The 22,628-nt window shown below is 33.7% G+C and overlaps 1 protein-coding gene across 2 annotated transcripts in view; it reads right to left on the bottom strand.

Annotated features, from left to right (window-relative positions):
- The window catches only part of LOC113498364, a 584,256-nt gene that overhangs the window by 33,340 nt on the left and 528,288 nt on the right, over positions 1 to 22,628 (bottom strand). Inside the window, exon 1 of one of the 2 annotated variants that reach the window (XM_026878373.1) lies at positions 1,055 to 2,286. The exons of the other annotated variant lie outside the window; for it this stretch is intronic. Coding sequence (XP_026734174.1) covers positions 1,055 to 1,097 — 43 coding nt within the window. The 5' untranslated portion in view covers positions 1,098 to 2,286. Of the gene's footprint in view, positions 1 to 1,054; positions 2,287 to 22,628 lie in introns of those variants that run through there. 2 annotated transcript variants of the gene reach the window in all.

A 22,628-nucleotide genomic window follows, 5' to 3' on the forward strand; every position in this document is an offset into this window, starting at 1 on the left:
AGTTCGGTTATTTAATTTAATTTTAAATACTGCAATGTTGGCGACAAACTGACAAAGTGTTACGACGGAGTTTCATAATGATTTTCAACTTCAAGAGATTATTCAATTCCCTTCAAGAATATTCACGATAATCTAATAAAAGGTAAGGTTATGATAATTTTATTAAAACAATTTCATCAGACATCAATTAGTCGGGTCCGGATTTGTAGTCGATTTCCTCGATTAGGCCCATCCCTAGGGATCGGGCCGTTTCCACCTAAATTATATTAGATTATCTGTTTTCATCGATAATTGGAAATGAAATATTAATGTATGAGAATTGTTTACCTCACTAATGTGACTTAGAACTTTGTCAGATTATGTCATTATATTTTTTTATTTTAAACGTTCGAGATTTCTAAAAAAATACTTTAAATATGACACGCTTCGTGGACACTGAACACATTTTTATCGTTTTACTTTCATCACACTTTTTCCGTTTTCGTTTCGTTTTCAAGTCTAAAATGTGTCTAACTTTAACCATGTTTGAAACGGCTTTAAATCTCACGATATATTTCCTCTGGCTGTTTGCTAGTTGGTTTTAATAAAGTACGTACTAATTGACGCGGACGACTAGACACGGCCCGTAACGTCAAGTTAAGTGAATTTGTGGACGCCACACATACGGCTACGGATTGAGAATTTATAGCTATTTAATTTATCACCACTACCTATTAGTTTATGCGGGTGTTTCGTTACGGCTTTTAAAACATTTCAAAATTTTGAACGACTAAAATGTTTTCTAAATATAAACCGTATTTTCTACTTTTTTCTGACGCTCGTTAAATATGGTAAACTAAATTATTATCGCAATTAAAATCACTGGGGAATACAGTTAAGCTTTATAACTATAATTTTACCTAATTGAACGGAGTATTGTGTTAGAATTATTTATTACTGAGTTTATTACAGGACAGTCATAATTATTCAGAATGCAATTTAATAGAGGCAATACCAATAAATATTCCCGATAACGGCTACAATAAGCGAACTGTTCCAAGGAGGTTGTACTTACCTAAAACTACCAATATGAAACACAAACTAATGTATAAGATCATGAGGAATCTTTGGTAACTAATAAACTAATAATATCACACACAAGAACGGCAATCATCTACGCGACTGCCGAAATTTTATATCACAGTACACATCACTAGCTACACTGTATTGGCCGCACTGCGATCCCATCAGACCATCACAATATTACAAGCACACATTTTTTGTATACGGGAGTGCATTTGACTCCGCAACTTTTTTCCGTTCTTCCCAACTTAAAGTTTTGGTCATCGTACGCTATCGATGTCCGCACGATATTCAACACTTCCCATCACTAAAAATTGTACGTTGATTCACTTCGAATCGATTTAGAACACTTGTGAATTTGTTTAAATGTTTATTGTACGATATATTCGGGGGAGCGAGCGACGTGGGTCCGTGCTCGACGGCGGTCGGGACGCAACTGCGTGAAGTGAGGAAAGAATGCGCCGCGCATGGTTGCCACACCGTCCACGCTTCACTTGACTGCCGACCGAAATGAAGAGGCGCACTCGAACACCCAATTTACGATAATCCCGTGTATTTTGAAAGCGGTCGCTTAGTATAACCAGACGCAGAATCTTGCATTGTCAGTGTTGTCGGCCCCGATCTTGGCCGCTTGTTGCCAGGAATTCTTTATACGCTTTTGGAATATATGTGCTGTCTCGCTCGCACGAGCTTTCGAATGAAAAACAGGTAAACGCTTCGGGCCAACAACGGTGTGCATTGAGATTACGAAACATCACATTTTATATGATGGTGTTACAAAATTTAACGGATTTTAATATGCATGCAAATTGGACAAAGGTGCTATACATTTTAGACAAATTTGTGTTTTATTCAAACGTATGTAAATTAGTGAAGTTGTTTTAAATACTTTATATGAAATGTATAACAATAATTGGATGATTTAATTGCCTTGGTTTGCAATTCCTACTGGTTTTACGTACATATATATGTAGTATTTAACTTGGCGAGGATTTATTGCAACCTCGTCTAAGTGGGAGAGACCGTCGCTTCATGTTTGCATAACTTAAAGTAAATAGAAGATAACTTATCATATCTTTTTGCATCTGTGTTTGATGTAGACGCCATATTGGTGTGCTTTACAGGAAGTTACTCATACCTAGTAGCAAATATTTATGTAATCGTCAAAGATTTTAAAATTACATTTGGCTCTACATTATGTTGACTCTTGTTATTAAATTCATTTTCAAATCTCAACTGGTACTTTTACTAAATAGCCTGCCACAAATTTGCCTATGGCGTCTAACGTGGTAAAACGTATGATAGGTACAATTGGGGTCCTTGTCGGCACCTATTCTTTGACTCAGCGGTTTTTATTTTTATCGCAACTTGGATACATCTTTGCAAAGTATGGCTATAATTAGATAAATAGATATCTTGATAATTAAACCAAAATTCTGCTCAATTAATAAGGTTAGTAAGCGACTTTATAATAATAATAATATAATAATAATTTATTTACTAAAGAACACGAACAATTCACTTTGTCAGTAATGTGACTCTACCTTTCTACCTAGAGAATGAAAGAAAGAGAACTAAGTGGTTGCGGCCTATAAAATACAGTCTACCCCTATTTATCTATCTTTTCTAAGCTAGAAAACCTCATGGATTCCCACATGGTTTCTACTTAAAAAAAATGCGTCTGCAAAGTTCTTATTTCCAGCAACCGGCAGACCAATATATCTAAATAACATGACAGGTTTAAAACCAGTTCTTTTTACAGCAATTGTAAAGTTTCAAGAATTAGGACCTGTGGGATTACCAGCACTTCTCAAAGACTCTCTTCCACAACTTTTAGAGGTATTAAACCCAGGTCTTTAACTCCTGAACTTGAACTGAACTCTTTATGAGGCATAGTTCAGGAGTTAAAGAGCCTGGGTTTCTAGGTGGCCGCTTAGGTAGAGGCACTCATGCTAAAAGAGTTAAAAGAAAGCCAAAGAAACTCTAGCTAGCTTCAAAATAGCATGTAAAAGTGATGACGTCTATCGTATTTACAGAATAAATTATTTAATTTCAAAGCTAGGGGTCCTACCTTCATTTCTTAAAGTACAACTTGTTTTTATGCGTAGAGTAAAGTGAGACAAAACTACACGATGGATAGCAGTGTCTTTGTCCCACACGTGCCTCAGTCTTACATTAAAAAGAGAAGGTGGTATGTCCCCAGCTTATAACCTTAACGTATGATGATATTCATTATTTTGTATTCAGAAACAGGTCGAAACTTTGTAACGAGAGCCGAAGGTTTCTATTGTGCTCTACCCTTTATTATTTATTTAGTGTCCTGTGACTCAATCTTTGGACTATAACTGGTATGTTTCCATGGGGTTATTATACGGCTACAGCTTGTCTGTGGTTTAGGTATGTAAATGGAGTTTAAAATGGATTGAACTGAATTGTCTGTCTTTTTTTTGGATAAATAATATACTATTCATACTACACATAATAATACTAAGTATATGATGGATTGTAAAGGAGATTGTTGGATTAAATACAAAATTGAATTAAGTAGAGTAAAGAAAAATGTAAGAATTAAGTCCCTTAGTAAATCTTTTACTACTGTCTTTCTTGAGACAAAAAGGTATATTAGAAACCCATAAGCAATATTCCAAAGGGCAAATGTAGAGTAATGGTGTAAGGTAAAGACACCTCAAATATGATTCAGTGACGACTATCGTCAGAGTTCGCGTCATCGCGATATCTTACAAATAATTGTCTCGCACTAAATCACGTTGGAAAGATTAGAGTTTCGTAACTCTAGAACAAAACTTCCACGGCTATGTAGGGTTGGCAAACGATCAAATTCATTATAGATTCTCAACTATTTCATGGTAGTTTTAACATTGAAGAGCGCCAAAAATTTTAAAATTGTTTATTTTTCATTTGGTCGAATTTGTGTTGGAAATCAGGGAAATTTTGGAAATTGTACACAGCAAACTAGTGTACCTATCCTGATTCTTCAATTAGTGACCGAAAACATTTATCTAAGTTTCTAATTTATTTATCAGAAATACATACTTTAACAAGTGATAAACAGCATTGTGATAAAAACACTCTATTGTAACAATTGTAAGCGAATTGATATTTAATAATATTATAATCTTAATAACCCAATATGTACTATAATAATAAGTTTCGCCGAAGTGACATCAGTTTTTAAAGTAAACATTTTATATTTGTTATTTAAAAGGACTTACCCGCGATGTCTATAAGTTATATACAAGTACTTAGTCATTATACAATCTAGGTCGTTGTGGTTACTTATGCAAAACGCATCATCACTACAGGTATGAGGTTAATAGGTACTAAGCAGAAACTACAATAATTTCTCTTTATAACTGTGACAAACGACTCATTGTATTTGGTAAACAAGAGCCAAGGTAAAAAAAAAACTTAAAAATCCTTCAAGCTCATGTTTATCAGCTGTATGGCATGTCACACAATATTGTATTACCCCGGAATATACATAATGCTGTGAAAATGTATGCTCGATCGGAAAAGCCGTCGTTCTGACCAAAACTATAGAAAAATGAAGGTCATTCTGGTCCTGGTGAAGGTTTGAAAACCATTTCGAGGAACCTTTATACATAAATTGCGGTAATTGTGCTTATTTACCAACATAAAAATCATACAGCCATGAATATTCCTAATTGCATAATAAAAATTATAAACATGAAATGTAGAGTCAAATATTATTAAAAAACCGTTGCCAACCCTACACCTTGGCCGATTGTCGGTCGGACACAAACTATTTACCGGACTAACTCCTTTGAACTATTCAATTTGACGGCAGACAGTTGAGAGTTGAGAGTTTTTTGAGTATCCAAGCTTTTCTCCATGCTCTACAATGTCCTACTTATTGTAGCATCGGTTTCAACGAGTTTTGCAGAACTAAACGTACGAACAATGCATTCAACGAAATACTTTGACTAATATAAAGTCAGTACAAGCTTTTATTGAAATGAAACTATTTTTGAACTTTCATCGCGTTTTGGGTTTCAGTTACCGACGTTCTGGACGCTTTTAAATTGTCATGGTAACTGTAGAGTGTTTTTTGTAAGTCTGATTTATTTTTTGTACTGTAATGTTTTGCTATTCGGATTTATCTGGAGACTGGTCACTAGTATATTATACAGTGTGTACTGGTTCTCCACACTAAATATCGAATAAAATTCTATACATACTAGCTGTTGCCCGCGACTTCGTTCCCGTGGGTAGAAGATATAAGTTATGATTTATACCTGCCCTGTTTTTCACATTTTTCATCGTACCTATCTTCGCTCCTATTAGTCGCAACGTGATGGTTTATAGCCTAAAGCCTTCCTCGATGAATGGTCTATTCAACACAAAAAGAATTTTTCAATTTGGACCAGTAGTTCCTGAGATTAGCGCGTTCAAACAAACAAACAAACAAACTCTCCAGCTTTATATATTAGTATAGAAGTATAGATTATACACCAAGACCAATACAAACGCCAATGAAAAAAGAAAGAGACAAGAGCCTAATATTTATTTATTACCATCAATTTGTTACGTTACACTAATAGACAAATGCCATTTTCAACATTTTAATTACTTGTCATCCTTACCATTTACCCTGCTATATCTTTCATTCAAAGCCAAATCCATAAATTGTTAGAAAAAAAAACTACACAAGTTTACTAAACATTTGCAAGCAGTTTCAGTTCCAATCAAGTCACCATTACGCATACACGTAATTCCAAAGCTTACGTTATCACCATGCATATGCATAGCCGATGTATTATTCAACACCCCTAATGGGTACTCCTATCGTATGATCAAGTAAAACAATAAAGCATTATAAACTGAACATGATAAAACAGGTTATATACTTGGTAGAGTCATTGTAGTAAAAAGAGATAGAGTTATCTAAATACATATGTATATTTCTCTCTGTTGTATAATCAATCATGCATATAATCAAGCTGCACTAAATCTAAAAACAAATCTTTGGATATTTTTTATTCATTTGCAAGAAAGAGACGGCACTATTGATTTGTAGAGCACTATCCCTTTCTTACAGCCGTGACAACACTTAGCTAATTGCCGTTTTAAAATGTGTATTTGTCTCTACATTCCGCTTGATAATGACAAAGACAACGCAAAAAGGAGAGTTTTTATTATCGTCTCTTTTGAATACGTTTAAGTTTAAACGTTACAATGCGGCTTCGTTCAACAGTCGGTCACAGCACGACAGTTAAAAAAACAACCTAAAGAATGACTGTCGAACTAACCACGACTCTGTCAACATGTACGGCGCAGATAATTTTGTCCTACCTAACAGGAGTTTTCGAAACTATTATCTGATACATCTAAAACCACCCCCAACGGCGAAAAAACAAGAATAATGAACCCCGGGTACCGACCTTAATCATTATCGTTTCGACCAATTTTTGGAAACAAAAAATCTACCTTCGTTATAATTATCTCCCAAATTATACACCGTTGTCCCATAGCTATAAGGTTCAATTTAGCGTGGCTTATTTTAGAAAGTAATGTGATATCGTAGTGTGAACTTAAAACGTTGAAGTGGTAACCGATAGTTTTGACAAAAATTCGGAAGATACAGCCTTTAGGTAATTTATTTTGTTCCTTTAGATTTCGATGGGAAAGGAGAGCTTATCAATAAGATAGGTTTTTACGTCTAAAATGTATTTAACATAAGATAAATAGTAAGTTCAAGAGAATGAAGGGTTTAGGAACATTTATCAAGAGCCAAAACTTTGCCAAAGTAGAGCAAAAAGAGAAAATACTAACAATGTTTTTTGGATCAACAAGAACGTATACCCTACTTCAAATAAAAACTACTGGCCCAATCTGGAAGAAATTTGATTTTCAACTGCTATTTCACTTCAAATTAAAAAAAAAAACAAGAAAATCAGTGCATCCAGTCGAAAGGTCTAAGGTAACAAACATAAAAAGTCAGACGAATTGAGAATCCTTATTTTACGTACTGAAAGGTTTTTACAGCTTTTAGTTATAACTACTTTGAGATAAATGGAAGCGAAAACTAAAAGTCAAAAACTTGACACTACTGATTTAAACGAATAACATTTCATTTAACATCACACCATTTCCCCTAGCATGCGTAACTAACACATCCTCGCCACAAGCCCTGCCCACCCCACAAGCGCATAACCGTAACATATTAAAGCAATAAATCAGGATTTGGGCAACATCGTATATCCCAACAAATTAATGTTTTGACCCTCCAATCGAAGGCTCAAATCTAAAAAAATACCGTTTAAAGAAAGTTTTATTTTGAACTTGATGGACAGTATCCCTCCCAATCTTGGATACGAGATGAATTTCCAATTGAAATACATACATATTCGAGGTACATTCTCGTTCGGCAAAACCTGAGATTTAGGGGCCCTTAAATACATTATACATTCAGGTCGACTTTTGACGTTGATAAATTTGTCATATCGAGTTACGCCGAGATATGACTCACAATTAGGGTCGAGGTACATTTCACACTTCAAGCTTCTAAAAACATCAGTTCGTTGCTTTAAAAATCACCTTTTTTTCGTAGGTACATTGTTTTTTTCTGCCTGAATGATTCCAAACTCAAAAAATTAAGCATGTCTAAAATTTATTAAAAAGCAGCTAAGAAACAATTTTTGAACAAAGCATGAACCTTTCGTAGATAATTTTATTAAACTTTATTGCTTTGAGACAAAGTCGTAGGCAACTTCTATTTTACATAATATTTATTTTCTAAATGCTTTAATTTTCTAACACGAAATAGAGCCTAAAAAACTGCTTGCACAGTAGGTCTGTGGGCTTGAACTGGTAAAACTGATTGCAAATTTCAAAATTGGGTTGAAGGAGTGATTGACAGACACACTCCAAAAGAAAATCTACTTGGTGGAATGGCAGCCAATTTCAGGATGGCTTGAATGAAAAGGCTCCAAACAAATCTGAATGCAGATCGCTTCACAGTATCGACATGAGTCATCATCATTTAACCGGATATTTAGAATAATTATACCTGTCCCTAATCTTATACCCTACTCCTGCGAAACTGCTAGCCCGATTTTTATGAAATTTTGTATACATATTAAGTAGCTCTGAAGTGATAGGTATTGTCCGACCCTACTTTTTAAATTAATATGTAGAATTTTCTTCACCAGCAGACCTATAAATTGCATAGCATTTGTGTGATCCACGAATGCTTGTTCTGAGTCTGAGTGTCTTTGTGCATGTGATTTGAATCCACCCCCCACGATACAAAGATTAAATTCGTTAGTGCAGGGCTCATATATAAAAAAAAACAGTCAGGTCCAAGTCAATACAGATAGAGAAACCAAGTAAATGCGAATGACATCAAGCATATGCTTCGTTAGACTTGAAATTTCAAAACTATGCGAACTAACGCTGATAATGAGGACTGCCTAACTACTAACTAGTCTGATTGAGTTCGCTTAACGTTAAATACTGAATTTAAGCCGCATCGAATTAGATTTGAATACTGATTTCTAACTATGTTTAAAACTAGACGTACTGTGAAATGAATCTGACTTTAGATGGACATATATTGGGCAGTGAAAATAAAAATGTAGGTGGAAATAAACTAAATATTATTTTTTGGTCTTTTGTTTAATCCGTTATTTAAACACTAATTGTAGCCAGCCGTTTCGTACTCTACCAATCGAAAATGATCCCAAGAGACAATCAAATTTCAATAGAAACTATCCTTCATGTTGATCTAGGTTATAAACTTAAGTGTACCGAATTTTGTCCGAACTCCTTCAGTGGTTTTTGCGTCAAAGGGTAACAAACATCCATCCATGCTTACTAACTTTATAACATTACTTGTATTATGTAGTCGCGATATGTCTGACAAAACAAAAATTATTTCAAACAGGAAATACACTGACTTCTACTGACAAAATCATTAGCCTATACCATCTTTCCGCCACTCAAAATTGTATCCAAAATAAAAACCGACATCTGCTTCCATTTAATTATAACCCTTCCAGGCTCTTTTAAGCTCTCTCTACGAAACCCGAAGCCAGAAACTTTTTAAACGAATTTTCCCCAAATTGATGTTACATACCTACCCAAAGTACCCAATAATTAGGGACAATCTATGAAATTAACTAATTATGAAAATTCTCTTTCGCTAACTATGTTAGGTTTACGCAACCTATTCTGTCTGTTAATAGAAGCTCTATGATAAATTCCACGTGTTTTGGTGCATGGGTATCTCATTAACAAAGATTGCATTGGTATGATATTTCTGACTGTGTAATTTTATTGTAAATAAATTTTGAGTAGGAATGTAATTAGATTTATGACAATTATGTTAGATGTTCGATAAAAACCATACTTGAGAATTGCGTCTCTCCATGGATAACATTTTGATAAAGTATTGTAATGTTTTACCCTTTTTAGCCTACAGCTATGCTATGTTAATCATAGCTAATCCTATGTTAATTATTCTATCCAAATAAACCTCGTTAGAGTTGAAGTTAGTCAAAATAGTCTTCATTTTGAACTCAAACACGTGCTTTTAAACGACAAATATCAAAAGGAACCCATCAACAAATTCTCCTAAAAATTTCATGGACCTTCAAATAGATCCAAACGAAACGCTACATCACAATGCATCCCATATTTTTTTCTCTCTTTTTTGCTCATCAAACGGGTCGTCGAACGTTAGAGCGGGATGGAGCATAACAATAGCAGGTAACAGGAGACTTGGGCCATCGGACTAATTGAATATTAAGACTGTTATATTTCTGGTGCATAAAATTGTAATTCGCTTCGGTATATTGCAATGGTTCAAACTTACTGACAAACTTCCATTTTACTTCGTCATTGAATTTATATTTTTGGTGTTACGCTCTGTTTACGTATTATTATGATCTTGATAAATGTGGATGTTTTTTTTTGTTTTGTCTCTTCCTATGACTTTAATTCGTTTTCGATTTTCTTAGACTTCTTTATTTTCATGAGATTTGCTTGGATTTTGACTCTATAAAACTCTACCTACTATAACAGTCATTAGGTATATTTTTGTGGAGGCCTACCGTGTATTAACTAACACTATCTTCTTTTTAAAGATTTTTTCAACAGTTCTCATACACAACCGTTAAAAAACCCTCAAATGTCGTACCGATCTCGTTGGGGGGTCTTTCGGACCAAACAGATTTAATTAATCGACGGATCTCAACAAGAATCCAATGTTTACTTAAACGAAAAAAAAACTACGGTAACTAACCAAGTAGGTCGCATTCGATATTCCCACGAATAATTAATTTATAAACACGATCTTTAAACAAGAAGTGGAGATGAGTTGATTTGTTCCGAATCAAAATATTTACTGATATAATATGTAGTGATTTTCGTTCTCATGTATGTCCCCGTATCGCCCGAGGCAGACAGAGGCAGGACATGCGACTGTACCAGAACAATAGCATTGTCATTGGAAACCTGTTATGGATAGAATTTCTAGTGGACATGGCTAATTGTGGTTTTCCGTTATGTCTATCGATCGTACTTTATAACATGGTTTGTCAGTCTCTAGTTAAAATTATAAATAGCCGTTTTGTGCATGTTGTAAGTATTCGATGGCTCAAAAGCTAGGTAAAGAGCTCCTATATATATATATCGGTTAGTTGCGCATTTTGACCATAGTTTATTTTTTATGTCCCTAATCCGGTAGGTGGCCAAAAATAAACATTTTGTTGGTTCCCAAAGACCCAAAGATGCAGTACGGGTGACTTTGGTCTCTTGTCAAAATATTTGTATAAATACTCACAACTTAAATGATGTTGTATGGATGAAATTTTAGAACTAAATGGTGACCAAGACTTGAGCGGCAATATCCCGGTAGGTCGAGGATGAGATGGGCAGACTATATAAAAAATAGCAGGAATATAATTGCTGTAAAGGGTAGGACACAGAAGAAAATAGTATGAACAATGGAGACCTATAGCCCAGCAGTGGGCTCAAGATCAAGATACTCTTATAATATATCCTACTTTAACATTTCTGTAGTATTTAACCAAAACAGACTCAAAAAACATGATAATATTATTGTTTTTACGTAAAACCTTAACCGTCTCAGCGAAAACGATTTACCTCAACCCATTTAGTTAACCCGACAATAAATTCGTTTCACTTAAACCCTGGATTATGTTAAAAGGAAATATAATAATCTATTTTTTTTTTCGTTTACAACGTAAATCATAATAAAATTTATGTAATAAGATGTGTTTTGTAAACGAAGATTAATGGTAGTACGGTTTTGTATAATAATTGTATTTTTTATAATAGAACTTACTTTTATTCGCGGATATGCCCGTTTCGGTTTTAGTTATCGGGAGAACAGTAGCCTGTGTAAATTTTTAAATCAAAATTATTTTCTTGTTACATATTTCAAATTAATATTTTTCTTACAGTGGTCAATAATTGAAGAAATAACAAAGATATATTTCCGTTAAAATTTTCGTATTAATATTTTGAAAGCAAAAGTTTCTGGCTGTCTATATGGTACGCTTTCACGGTTATACCGCTCGGCAAATTTTGATGAAAAAGTTCAAAATAAGGCCTACTGACCACGTAAACATCACGTCATGCGCACGAGTTCATCAATAGCATGTATTTCACAGATACAAACAAAATTCTGCCCATGGAGCGGCAACATAGCATGGGGCGCAAGAAGAGGCAGGCGCGGCGTTGCCGCTCCGTGCAGTTTATGAGGACAATAAGTCTACTAGATACAAAATTTTATCAAAATCGGCTAAGCAGTTTAGCCGTGGTAGGGTAAAGCAAAATTAACGCCGTCTGCATATGGCTTTTTATTTTAATATTTAGTAAGAATATGTGAACTCTATTGCCTTTTCAAATTATGAGCAAATTAATAAGATATAATATAATTATTTCTTCAATTATTTTACTATAGTTAAAATATACATTTAACATACTCAAGCAAAAACTAAATTTTCTTAAAACTAATTAAAATTTTACTCTTTAATAAACTCAATTACTGAACTTGAAACACTACTAATTGAATTAATAACAAAAATCATTTTAGAACAGGCTTTTACTAGCAACAAAATAATTGCCCGATGGTCAAGCAACAGTCTTCCAACTAAAACAAAATGATTCTGATTTGAATTACGAATCTGTCTATTTAAGACAAAGTATTTTACACGTCCCACAGCTGGGCACAGGCCTCGTCCATTTGATCACCACGCTAGATCACTGTGGGTTTGCGATTTCAGATTAAATGTTTGACGATTTTTACCATGTTTTCCTTCACCGTTTGCCAGTTGTGTCTTCGATTAATTAAGAGAGCACATACATATAATTTAAAAAAAAAACGCATGCGTACTTTGAAATCGAAACTGCACTTCGCATAAAAAAAACACCCTAAAATGCTTGAGAGAATTCAAAACATTTACTACGAAACTACAAACAAGAATTTCATTAATTTTATTGAATAATTAAGTATAATTTACATCAAGTAATAAAAGCGACAATGTTATCGAAAGCTATAAAAACTTGTATTTTGTAACTAAGTGGGTCACTTAATCTGGGTTTACGAATAGTAAAAAATACTCTTAATTATATTAAAGATTTTACTCAGCTGTGTCAATGAAATTTTATAAAAAGTCGCGGCCATTTTTTGCTTTGTACAGAATCGATTGCGGTTAGAATTAGTTACGTAGTTTCAAGATCGTTTTTTTTTGTATACAATTTTTTGAAGTAAGAGTTATTGAGTTGTGTAAGGGAGATGACGTTAATAATGTAGTGTGCTGTCTCTTTTTAATAACGGCAACATTCAAATATATCATGGTACTGTGTGGAGTTTTATCGTAAACAATTGTTTTAGTAAGATGCCTAAAACTGACCTGTTTCTTGCTCTGTATTTCTCTTTGCATTATTATATGAATAACGACTCTATCTTTAATTTATAAAGTGTAAATTGCAATACAGTTTATTTTTTCTACACCAATAAAAATTCAAGCTTAATTGCATTAAAATGAAACATAAAACAAATGAATAAAATAATCGTGAATCTTGTTCGTTCGTTAGTGGTTTTCTATAAATGGTTTATGGATTAAAAAATGTATGAAATTCTAGAATGTCGGTCAACGCCTACGTTATTCAATTTAACATGTAATCGGGTGAACTTAGGAATTTACACCTAACATGTGTCAAGTGCCGTGGACCCTGAGAGTTATTTGTTTGGGTCCTACGGTTAGGCTTGTTACTGGGAATCCAATATTTTTAGGGTTATTCGAAAATATGTTTAATAAAAAAGAATATAAAGTGTTGTTTTCAACTTTACCTTGTACAAGTAATAAAATAAGTTTTATTTAGTTTACTCAAATGTCTATCAGCTAAAATAAGTTATTTTTATGTTGATCCTGATTACTCAATCAGAATACAAGTAGACATCAATTTAACGTTTTCTACATTATCAAGGCAACCATTTGTAAGTATTTTCATTGCCAATGTAATAATACAATTACTTGAACTCCTCATCTTGATAAAAAAGTATAAAAACAAGGTAAAATACAGCCACTCAGGGCTACCAAGAAAAGAAAATTACTTTTTATTTATTATAACGACGACTTGAGGGCTTAATATACCTCGTCGTAGGAACAGGTTCTTTTAAAAAAACGGTGTGAACTCAAATATAGTCACAAATGTACGTAGGAAAATATGAAGTCACTTTTAGTAACTCAACATTAAGAAATTGAAGCTGACTTGAAAAAAGCTTTATGGCAACATTTTTTCTTGATACAAAAACGACCACCTCAAACTTCTTGAGCATAGAATGTTATAAAAAAGTATGTTAACCCTAAAATCGCGATCGCAATTTGCTGGCAACATGGCGTGTTCAGTAATACACGCGACGCGGCATCTGCGGGCCTAAGGCCATCTTTTAAAGTAACATTGTGGCTGGGGGAGCAGGATGGCGTGCTACACAATGTAGAGCGCTATCCCTCTCACACATCGGCAGGAGTCTTGCATTAAGAGGTGGTGGTACGCCATCTGGCTTTACGTGCACCTGCGCCTGCGCAGCGCCAGTGTTCGGATTAAAAAAACATTAGCCGTGTTGGGCGCAATGACTCCAAAAAAATTGGTGTTAAATTTGATTTTTGATTGGTTTCTGTATCAAAATTAGGTTCGAAAATTGTGGTTATAAATCACTTTTGCTTGTTTAAATAAGTTAAAATAAAAGGACAACCTTGCTTGCTGGCAATGACTTATTTTTGAATGTTGAAGAGAAATTATTCTTATTTATTTCTAAAAATAAAACTCACTTGAAAGGAATATGGTAAGCAAAAACACGTTTATATTATTTATCACATCTATTTAATTCAAGATAAGATAAAAACTTAAAGTCTGGCCGCAAAAACCTTATAAATTACTCTTTCTATATTCAAATACAAAAGAAAAAATAAAATGAAAAACTAAAGACAATTCTTTACAAAGAAATAAGTTTGTCTCTACATATTCCTTTGCGTAAAATCTATAATTACGGGTACAATTCAAAAGGCCTGTTTCCATAGACTTTTAGATTTATTATCAAAAGGTTTTTTACCCGGAAAAGTGAGTTTGACAGGGGAATGCGGAAACGACGTTTTGATAAGGCTTTTTCACGATTTTCTCTAAAACAATTTCTTTAAGGGAAATTATATTGTGCTCGTGTCGTGAAAAAAGCGGTTTTCTCGCATGTTAGGCCCTTTGTCCTATAATAATAGGCAGGTCATGTATCTAATTAAACGTAGAGAAGTTTGTAAAAAAAATAGGCTGTTTTTTAGTTTTTATTATTTACTACTAGGGGATAAAAACAAGGCTCCTCTTCTGTCCGTCTGTCACCAGGTGCATCTCGTGAACGGGTATGAAAATGAGTTTCTGTTGCCGTTGTAAAAACAAAGTAGGTAATGTAAATGAAAATTGGGGAAAGCAATGATTGATACGAACATGCATTTAATGGATGGCCTTTTTCATTGCAAAATACTTGTCTTTGGCCTATGTTTGGAACCGTCAGTATAACAACCAGATTTACCTATTCTACCAGTTTATTTTAAGTAATTTTTAGCTGTCCACCTACCAGCGTCTGTGCTATAACAAATTAGGAGAATAAATTTAGTAAAAGCCTCAAATTAGGCTCCTCAGGCCTCTCACAGATAATGAACGAATATTGATCACCGAGCTTATTTCCTGCCTGTTGGAATTTCACACAATTACGCTGGAGTTTCATCAAGATGGTTTTCACTACTTTTAGGTCATTTTCGACACAGAATTATCACATTATTTATTTTGAAACAGAAGTACGCGATAAATAATATGCGCCACGGTGAAAAATATCGGGATTGTCCTACTAGTTTCGTGGATGGGTAGACCCAGGGGTTAATAGGTAATGATTTGAATACTTGATATATGCCATTTTTTTCTGACTCAGTCGCATCATGATCCTGATATCATAGAGCATAGACCAAACGATGAGAACAGAATCCTACTACTGAAAAACGCTGTTTGTCCACTTTTCCGTCGGTCGTCTGTCCATCCGTCCGTCATAGAATCAGCCAAACGATTGCATTGGAAAAGTGCTTCGTGAAGTTTCAAAAACAACAGCAGTTTTAACACTGGACACTGAAGATTATAAGAAAAAAGGCAAAAAAATATTGTCTTGACATGCTTAAAGAAACATTATTGCAAAAAATAACAATGCAAGCATATGGAGTCTAGGCCTTATGTTCAGTTTTTTTTTTGAGGCTAATTATATGTTGAAAAAAGCCTCATTGCGTGTATACATGATGTAGACCGCAAACCATGCATTTAAGGGTTAAGAGTGCCGAAGTATTAAAAAATATTATAGTTATTACCTTGTATTATGGGAGTCTGTATTCTTATAAGTTTTCGATATCTATACTTATATAATATATAAAGCTGAAGAGTTTGTTTGTTTGTTTGAACGCGCTAATCTCAGGAACTACTGGTTCAAAATGTTTTTTTTTGTGTTTAATAGACCATTACTCGAGGAAGGTTTTAGGCTCTATACCATCACGCTGCGACTAATAGGAGCGAAGATACAATGGAAAATGTGGAAAAAACAGGGAAAATTATTAATTCGAGGGTTTCCGTTCAAAAATTCTTAACTTATGTCTTCTAACCACGCGGACGAAGTCGCGGGCAACAGCTAGTGAGTGATATATGTATTTTTAATTTGTTTTACTCTAGACAGTTTTCTTGGAATCAATTAAATTCATACTCAGAATTAGGTTTTTAAGTTACTAAGTTAATAATAAATTGACGTAATGACAATATATATTATATCATTCTTACAGTAATTCGTTGAACTATTGTTTTATTTCAATTTTATTTGTAATAGTATTTCTTTGAGAGGTTGCAGTAAGTCGTTTAGTAGACTCACTAGATGTTGCACGCGACTTTGTCCGCGTGGATTTAGATATAAGTTAGGAATTTATAAAATCGTATTCATAGTTTTACAGTGTACGTGTCTCCTTCCCGTATTTGTAACATGTTACTGCTATTAATCGCAGCATGACAGCATATATCCTACAGGCTCTCTCAATAAATGGGCTATCTTACACTGACAATTTTTTCAAATCGGACCTTTAGTTCCTGAGATAAACGCGTTCAAACAAAAAAGCAAACTCATCAGCTGAATAAGTATAGATTTAAGTGAAACGTCAGCGTTAGAGCTAACAGGAATGTTTCTGATCCTAGTACTTAGTATAAAACAGTTCTAGTCGTAATAAAAGGTATATTACAAAAACTAAATCACACAGAATCGTTCAATTACATTGGAAAGTCTGTTAAAAACCGTCGAGAGAACAGGTGTGGGTCGAAATCCAACCATTACCCCGGTCTGGATTGCACCAATGATTAATAGTTTGAACAACCGGGAAACCCGGGATAAGTGGAGAAAAATACTTTGAATAATCTGCCATAAATCTTGGATTATGATATCTTTAATTTTATTGCGTCTAGGTGGATATTGTGCGGTTTTTGTGTAGTTTGTCTGTATTCGCTTGTTGTTTTCTTGGCTAGAATTTATTCTAGTTTCGTTTTAGGTATGTTTGAATAATTTAGTGTCAAGTTAGGCTAAATACTTTTTTTTATTTTTATGTATATCGGCCACCAAGGCGTTAAGTAAGTACTAACATAATCGAATCTTATTGATGTACTAGCTGTCCCGGCGAACAACGTACCGCCTAACAGTCGATGATCACAGTGGAGACAAAATATTAAGGGTGGACCCTTATCACTTAGGGTTATGAAAAATAAATAGTAGTCGATTCTCAGAATAAGCCTATAAAAATTGGTAAAAATCGGTTAAGCCGTTTGGGAGGAGTACGGTAACTAACATCGTGACACGGGAATTTTATATAGAAGACTTTAGAGTAATACTTTGTTTTTTAAAACTTGAAATCCGAATGACAGCATTACTTCTCAACAACACCCTTTAACAAACGATTTTCACGATAAACCATCTGATGTACCTATAACCCGTATTACCAAGGTAATTAAGCTTAAAATTCAAGTCTCGTGAATAAATGCCTAAGTAACTAAGGTAAGGATCAGATCTGTTTATATTCTCGTCGTTTCATTAACCACAGACGGCTATCGCGTTTGCACAGCCGCACTGATTTACGATTCGGCGACAGAATCGCTTAGTCATGCGACAAAAAATCGCACCCCGTCGTAGTATTGAGTAAAAGATGTATAATATCATTGACGGTGTAATATTCTGTTGTTTATATAGGATTTTTTATAGGGTGTTGTGTTTTGTTGCCGAAGGTGGTCTGGTTTAGATAAATGTGTGTGAGTTGCTTAACTAGGCTGTCTGCATTTTGGGGTTGAGTGATTTAAATTTTATGATTTTTGAAACATTCTGTTCGTTTTAATTATTTATAATTATTTTAAATTGCTAATTTCTGTAACTGTTCTTTTCTATTTTTCTCTGAGTTAGGGTTGAAATATAATTACAATGAGCTATTAATTATAAGCACTCCACATTAGATTCTTTATAATACATTACCGCTAACATCGAAGGCCTTTATTACCAAAGCAATAAAGGTGATTTTCGTATACAATTAAAACAAAGCTCCAAGTAGAAATTAAAGTAAGTTCTCGAAAGTTTTTCTCAGATTTATATTGTTGAAAGGCAAAAACGTATCTGTATAAATATTAAAAGTTCTTCCTTCTATACGGATTCTCTTAAAACTTTAGAACAAGCACTGATAACTTTAACTTAGAATGTTCAGATTACTTTAAAACAAGGTTTCTGCCCGATACAGTTACTTTACTTGAATAATAATCTTTAAAAGAACTAAGGTCTTTTCCTGTTTTTCTTTTTTTTTAAGAATTATGTATAGGTATGGAAATTGATTATTGTTATGAAAATAAATACTTAGGATTATTCCTCGAATTTAAAATAATATGATGATTCATTAGATCATGCTCCGAAGCCAAGTGGTGACAGACGAATGGACAGACAACAGTTTGAGTAACAGCTGTTTTAACCCTTTCAAAATTACCATTAGAAAAAAAAACTCAATTTCAATGTTCAGCAAATTATTTGCTTTCTTTTTAAATTAAAGCACTCATTTTTACATCAAAATCTATAAACCCTTCATACTCTGCCCAGCATTTTAGTGTTATGATACACAGGCACACTGGCAAACATAATACAAATAAATCCACAACGAAGTGCGCTGTTGGTTAACCCTGCTAGATCTGACGGCGTAATTGAGAGTTTAAAATTGTCCGCCATTTAAAACTGGGGTTTTATTGCTTGCCCCAATTTTTGGCGTTGACGAATGCGTTGTGGATTGCTGGACCCATCTTTGTTAGTGATGGGGATATGTTGTTATTTTCGGCGTGTTTGATTGGTTCTTTTTTCGCAGTAGTTTTTTGTGGGTTGAGTTTTTTTTTTTAAGTTGGGTGCTTATTCAGTTGTCACTACGGTATGTTGTTTTTTTTATCATACACAGGATTCGTTTCAGACATAGTTGAGTCATATTGAACACGAAACATAGCATCTAATGGTATGGGAAATCTTAGGCAATGATTATAATCAAGTAGTTATCGGTATATGACGAAGTTTTTTCTAAAATACAAACAGTGAAATGATATGTATGCATGGTAAGTCTAAAACTTCGTAAGTAAACGGTAAAACAAAATCAACCTTCTAAATTCGCTCTTAAAAGTATAAGATTAATAATTTAATCGCAAGGTCATGTCAGTTCAAACGACCCCTAATCAATAAGGCTCACGTGGGCACATCGGGCAAACGTTTACGGCCATAAATGATGATGGCCTTAATTACCTTACTTTGTGTGCCAGCAACACGTTTTAACTTCACCAAAATTGGGTCAAAGCTATGAAAATCATGTTTGTTATAACAACGGCCTGTATATAAGGCCTCATGTAGGAAAAGAAATGAGCGTTGATCAGTCAAAGCGCTTGCTTGATCGTTGCTTGTGACATTGATTGGTTGTTTAACTTAAACGTTGGAATTCGTCATTTTAAAATTGCCGGATAAAATTGAATTACTGTTTTGTTATGGGGGGGTCCTCGTGGACACCAAAGCATAAATATTCCTAAAGTTTTGCGAATTAAGGACATGCGAGTACTGATATAATAGTTAAGAACCGGTGAATTAACTCAATTCAGATACCGAATGTCCGGTTAGTTTAGCACTATGTCAAAAATAATCCGTTGAAATACAATTTAATTTTTGTACTGTATATTGTAATTTTTTAAATTAAATTTAAATTCCATTACTTTACTTATATTTTCCATTACCTACTTACATTCTTTAGTGGCCCATTCCTTCTTAAGCCGCAGATCACCGTAGTGAACAGTCGATACAAAGTAGTGCTTTTGGACTGGGTCATTCCGAAATATCCAGATAAAAACTAGGCCACAAAAGGAACTATTATTGCACCTATAGTGCTTCTATGCGGATAGAACTGCTGGATTCACCTTAATATCCGATTGAAAGCAAACAATCCTTGCATTTCATTTCATTCATACCGATCCGATGGCTATAGGGTTGTCACAATTAACTTTTAGATTTTCTTTTTCGTCGATATCCGACTCCTGCGACGAAATCATTAGTTCTCGCTGAGGAAAAAACAGCAATGTATGGAAGTGTATCTAAAGATTTGTTTGTGTATGATCATTTAAACGACTATTTCATTTGATAACACTAAGTTTTTAATGAAAATTTCTCAAAGAGACGAGAGAAATAGAGGTGTGAACAAAAACATAAATAAATATATTTTTGCATATTTTCGCCCTGCCAACCCTAAACCCGATACATTGCAACGAAATGAACGAATGACCGGCTTTGTGCCAAGTATTTTTAAATTCCTTCACATTCGGAAACTCTTACAATTTGAGTTCATTATGAAACAGTTTCAACCCATTCATTTAAAATGATATTGAATAATTATTAATTCAAAATTTTTCATTTTTATACAAAAGAAACTGTCAGTTTTTATAAAATTTATTTGATATATAAAAGATCTTTACCTACATGGGAAGTTGGGGATTACATTTTCACAGGGGTTTATTTAAAACGTACTATAATACTAAGCAGAGGCATATTAATATGTTTCGTGTCATGCATGCTTTCTACGAAACAAACGAAAATAGAATAATTTATAATTAGACTACTTCAAAACAATTCGCAACGCTAATCCATCGCGCGACAATAATAAATTAGACTCGACGTAACATTCCCATTGCGTTTGGAAAACCAGATTAAAGTGCATTGTTTAGTAAAACTTGCATTTAAAATACCGACATATGGCCAAAACAAAGTACGGATACTGGGGTAAATCGGTTGAAACAGCGTTTGTTATTTCAACCCACGAATAGCGAGGGGTTGAAATCCATTAATGATTTGCTGATTTTATTGTTTTGCGAATGTCATTGCGGGGCAATCAATCAATTGTTAATGATGAAAGCCACAAGTCTCTATCAATATATTTTATGTAATATAGACGTTTTTAAAGGGTCGTATTGTTTGGTAAAATGTTAAGAGGTTGAGTTGAGTGGGTCGCGGATTGGAAACGGGTGGGTGCGCGCTTGTACCGAGTAGTCGTCGTTGAAATGGAATTCATTATTTTTTTTGTCATTCCATTATGGTAGGTATGGGAGTGGCCTTTGACCCGCACGATAATTTAGTGTTTTTTTACTTCAGCTAGTCTTTCTACTTGATTTAGTTATTTTTTTGAGCCTCTTGTTTTTATTTCTGGTTTTTAGTTAAAGACTTCGATCAAACTATATTTTTGTATTTTTTTTTCTTATCTTTTAATTAGTGTCAATATCTCAAAATATACTATTATGTATATTATGTAATCTACCTTTTTTCATTTAAACAGCTTTCTAAATCATTTATATTATACCAGTATTAAAAGGTCTTTTATACCCTAAAGCCGAGATTTCGAGATTTCTTTTGATGAAGGGTTAAATAAATATTACGATAGGCTAAAGTGGATTACAGTTAGACATTAGATATTTTATCTGGGTCGGTATCTTTGATAAATAATAATAATCTTGTTAAAGGATTATTTTTTATATAAAACCTATTTCTGCGAGTAATCAAAAGATTTTGTTTTTTTTTTACAAAATACAATATGACATGATGTGACATATAATTCTGGTTTGAAGAGTGATGTGTATTTATAACTTAGTAGAAATTTAATCCAAAGACAAAAATTATAATCTTAAAATCAATATAATCTTAAAATTAAACATACCTTTAACTCCTTTATTGGAAGACATGAAAAATATAAATAACATTTATTTTTGATCTACATATCTTAATTGATAAATACCTCGCAAGCCTTAGTCAAATATTCTAGTCATATTTACAACAATACGCAAATTAAACCAACAAGCAAAAAAAAATACTAAAATACAACACACACAACCAAGAAATTAAATCGTAAAACTCCTCAACTAATCGAAACCTTCAAACGCACAAGAAGAATGACAAGTCCACTGACAAAAGCACGAAAAGTTAAATTCTGTACAACTAATTATAAAATACTCTTAAATAAAATTAGGCACGCATATTTCTTAAGGCATTTCCTTCACCACTGGTAAGAAGCTGCCCCTTAACAATTTTCATCAAAGCCCCGAAAACTCCTTAAGAGGAAATAGCTAAAGATAGTCCTTAGCTATTACTGAGCAAAGTTCAAATTTTCCCGAACTACCCCCTATCACGGGACACTTGGTTATTTAACCTGGATGCTTCCTTTGAATCAAGGAGAGGAGAGTTACTGGCGCGTCTACTGAACTTGATTAAATATGCTTACTAAATCTAGTTATTTATTCTATTAATTCTAGTACCGTATCTTTTTAAGTGAATTTTTAATACTTATTATTGTTGTCCACTATATTTGTACGTCTCACCATAGACAGAACATAGCGCGCTATTACATTTTTACTTTTACCTATGTTTTACAAATAAAAAATACTTTGATTTTGACTGA

This window comes from Trichoplusia ni, chromosome 10 (genome assembly GCF_003590095.1).
Source record: "Trichoplusia ni isolate ovarian cell line Hi5 chromosome 10, tn1, whole genome shotgun sequence".
In the NCBI taxonomy this organism is placed as follows: Eukaryota; Metazoa; Arthropoda; class Insecta; order Lepidoptera; family Noctuidae; genus Trichoplusia; species Trichoplusia ni.